The 3,528-nt window shown below is 56.5% G+C and overlaps 2 protein-coding genes across 2 annotated transcripts in view; one reads left to right on the plus strand and one right to left on the minus strand.

The window, feature by feature from the left end:
• Nucleotides 1-1,605, plus strand: part of FBXW9 (F-box and WD repeat domain containing 9) — a 6,407-nt gene extending 4,802 nt beyond the window's left edge. The window contains exons 6-10 of the mRNA XM_003797926.3: nt 387-535; nt 636-749; nt 870-959; nt 1,065-1,130; nt 1,216-1,605. Of these exons, the coding sequence (XP_003797974.1) occupies nt 387-535; nt 636-749; nt 870-959; nt 1,065-1,130; nt 1,216-1,290 (494 nt within the window). The 3' untranslated portion in view covers nt 1,291-1,605. The remainder of the gene's footprint in view (nt 1-386; nt 536-635; nt 750-869; nt 960-1,064; nt 1,131-1,215) is intronic.
• Nucleotides 1,606-2,078: 473 nt separating this feature from the next.
• On the minus strand, nt 2,079-2,378 carry GNG14 (G protein subunit gamma 14). Its single transcript, XM_023518056.1, is given in 1 exon segment — nt 2,079-2,378. A coding segment is annotated over 1 exon segment (300 nt).
• Nucleotides 2,379-3,528: the final 1,150 nt, after the last annotated feature.

Genomic DNA, 3,528 nt, shown 5'->3' on the forward strand with positions numbered 1-3,528 from the left:
TTTTTTTTTTGTTGTTGCAATTTGGCTGGGGCTGGGTTCGAACCTTGGTATATGGGGCTGGCGCCCTACCCACTGAGCCATAGGCACCACCACTGTTTATTTCTTTGTTCTTATTGTGCGCCTTATTGAAGGGCCAGTTCTTTTAGTGTAGGCAGAGCCAGAGTGGGAGTAGGGACAGGCTGACCTGCAGGCAGAGTCCTGAGGGTCTCAGGATGGCCTGGATTTAGCTAGAATCACAAAAGAGAGATGGTCACCTGCAGGGTGGAAGACAGAGTAGACTGAGGGTTTTGCCAGGGAAGAGAGAGGCCAGGGATATTTGTGTGGACTGGGGAGGGCCTTTGAAGGGCCCTGATATGCCCCCTCTTCCCGGCCCATTGCCCACAAAGCTGGCCCGGCCCTGCTGAAGAGCCGGCGGCTGCACTCTAGCGCTGTGTTGGCACTGCTGGCAGATGACCGGCACATCATCTCGGGCAGTGAGGATCACACCCTGGTGGTGTTTGACCGCCGAACCAACAGCGTCCTACAGCGGCTGCAGGTGGGCTCCCTCAGGGACCCAGAGGGGCTGATGGGGGCTGCAACTGACCTGGTCTGGCCTGGCCTGGCCTCAGCTGCCCTGTCCTTCATCCTTCCCATAGCTGGACTCCTACCTGCTCTGCATGTCTTACCAGGAGCCCCAGCTCTGGGCTGGTGACAACAAAGGCCTGCTGCACGTCTTCGCCAACCGTGATGGTTGCTTCCAGCTAGTCCGGGTCTGCCAGGGTCCATTTTTCCCTCCCAGGCCTCCTTCCTGGCCCCTGAGACCCTGGTGGTGTGGGAGGCTAGCTTTGGGAGACCCTTACCTGAATGTCACTTCTCCTTTCTTTCTGCAGTCCTTCAATGTGGGCCACAGGTCTCATATCACAGGTATCAAACACTCACTGGGGGCCTTGTATACCACGTCCACCGATAAGACCATCCGGGTGAGGCTTCTGCCCAGCTTGTGTTCCAGGATAGTCCCTTCTCCCACCCTGTACCCCCACTGACCAGTGTCATGCCTCTTGATCTTTGCCCATTATCCCCACCAGGTACATGTACCCACAGACCCACCAAGGACTATCAGCACCCGAAACCACCATGATGTGCTGAATGGGGTAAGGCCTTGGCCCACAGGCCCTGCCCTACCTGCCTAGAGCACTGCCCTCCTGACTCCTTGACTCATGTTCCTGTGCCCTCCAGATCTGTGCTGAGGGCAACTTGGTGGTAGCTGCCTCTGGGGGCCTGTCACTAGAGGTCTGGAGACTGCAAGCCTGAGCAGGTGGACATGGACTTGTTGATGTGGATACTGCCAGCCAGCAGGCTGAGTCTCAGCCGCTGTTCATAGGGGACCTTCCCCTGTGTTGGTGCTGCCTTTGACCCCACTCTGCAGGCCCAGGGCACAGAGTCCAGGCCATGACCAGATGGTGGTGGGGGTGTCTGGGCTGGGCCCCATGCCTGTGGAGGTGAAGTTAGGATTCTGGCTCACCTAGGGAGCTGTTTCCCATCCTTGAGCCATAGTATTGCCACAATTTGGATGCCCCACACTCTGTTGAGAGTGAAGGAGAAATAAACCTGACTGATGTGTTGGTACATGGGCCTGGAGTGTGGTGAATGTGGCATGGCTTGGGGCTTGGGTGCTGCAGGTGGGTGTGAGTATGAGCAGGTGAGACAGTGTGACAGGGCTGGGGTGCACATTTCAGCCCTGATGTCCATATATGTTTGTGTCTTTGAGGAAAAAGAAAGTCCTGAGGACCATGGCACCTGTGTATGTGATATCACTCTATGTATGTGAGACATGTGGCTCTTGTGGGTGTGAACATTATAACTCGAATGCTGGACATGCGTCTATGCAGTGGGAGTGAGGGTGTGGGAGAGGGCCGGAGGGGCTCCAGGGTGTAAGCACTGAGCGGCTGTGACCTTGGAGGCCCTGCCCCCTTTAAGCCCTCAGAGACCCACCCCAGTCCCCATCTCAGCCCGGACAAGCCACACTCTGGGGAGCATTCACCTCATGTTTATTGAGATCTCCTGGTTTGGGGAGGTCACAGGGTGACAGTGTTGTGGGGTCATAGGATGGCACAAGGCTTCTTCTCCTTGAAGGGGTTGGTGGCAGCTGGGATGCCCACGAGGAAGGGGTCACTCTTGGCCTGCTCCATGCAGAACTGGAGCAGGTCGGCAGCTGCCTTGGACACCTGCAGACCAAGCCAGTCATCCATCTTGGCCCACGTGTGCCCACCTCATCTCCCTGCTGTCCATACCGCCCTGACTTTCACCTTCACTCGTTGGATGCCTGCCTCCATCCGCAGCTGCTCCACTGCCTGGCGGGCCTGCCCGATGTCATTGCCAACAGCCACCTTTCCAGACATCTGGGGAGGAGTGGATAGGATTTTGGGCAGTGGACCCAACCCCAGATCTCTAGGGGAGCCTAGGGCTGCCTAAGGGTCTTCACACTTCCTCCCTTGTCCTCTGGGGGCTATAGGATGGGAGTGCTGTGCCCAGGGCTTTGTCAGGCCCACGTACCTTAGTTGAGGACTCTCACCAAAGCTGCCTGGCTGCTTGATTCTCTGGTGGCCACGCTTCTCTGGCTTCTTCCCCCATACAGGCCTAGCTTCCCCAACCCCCTCTTCTCCTTCCCCTGTCCCCACAGAGACTTTGAAGGCAGGATGCTCATGGAGTGAAATGTCACCAGTGGCAGCAGCAGCAGCTGCCTCAACCAAGGAGGTCCCTGTCCCAGGAGGCCCTGTGGCTGCCCTGATGTCACATGTCACCTGAGTCCCTATGAGCTGGGCGCTTGGCTGGGGGAGTGAGGAGACCTAGCCTCTCTCTGACCTGCTGGATCCCTTGCCAACTGTCCCCAACATGCCAGCCTCTGCCACTCCTGACATGTAGTATACCCACACTTAGGGCACAGCCTGACCTTTCCTTCTCTCTGTCTTCACTGCCTGAGATCTCACCTGCAAATGAGACTCAATCCACTCATTGATGCTGATGGATTATGTTTCCCCCAGACTTTCTGACCCCAAATAAATTTTGCCACTCTGTACCCAAGTGCTTGGGCCCAAATCTCCAACTGCTTCATTCTATCTCAAGTGCCATCAGATTAGCCTTCAAATAGATGCCCAATGGGGTCACTTCTCTCACCATTCATACCCCCATCTTGGCCTACCTGCATCAGTACAATGACCTACTAATGGCCTGGCCACCAGCTTCCCCCCTGCTCTGCCACCACTCTCCTTGCTGTTCTCAAGCCAGCCAGTGGGATCTGTTAAAAAAAAATCTGGCTCAGCGCCTGTGGCTCAAGTGGCTAAGGCGCCAACCACATACACCTAAGGTGGCGGGTTAGAATCCAGCCCGGGCCTGCCAAACAACAATGATGGCTGCAACCAAAAAAATAGCCGGGCATTGTGGCAGGCACCTGTGGTCCCAGCTACTTGGGAGGCAGAGGCAGGAGACTCGCTTGAGCTCAGGAGTTGGAGGTTGCTGTGAGCTGTGATGCCACAGCACTCTACCCAGGGG

Source organism: Otolemur garnettii, unplaced genomic scaffold (genome assembly GCF_000181295.1).
Source record: "Otolemur garnettii isolate 467f Iridium unplaced genomic scaffold, OtoGar3 scaffold00127, whole genome shotgun sequence".
In the NCBI taxonomy this organism is placed as follows: Eukaryota; Metazoa; Chordata; class Mammalia; order Primates; family Galagidae; genus Otolemur; species Otolemur garnettii.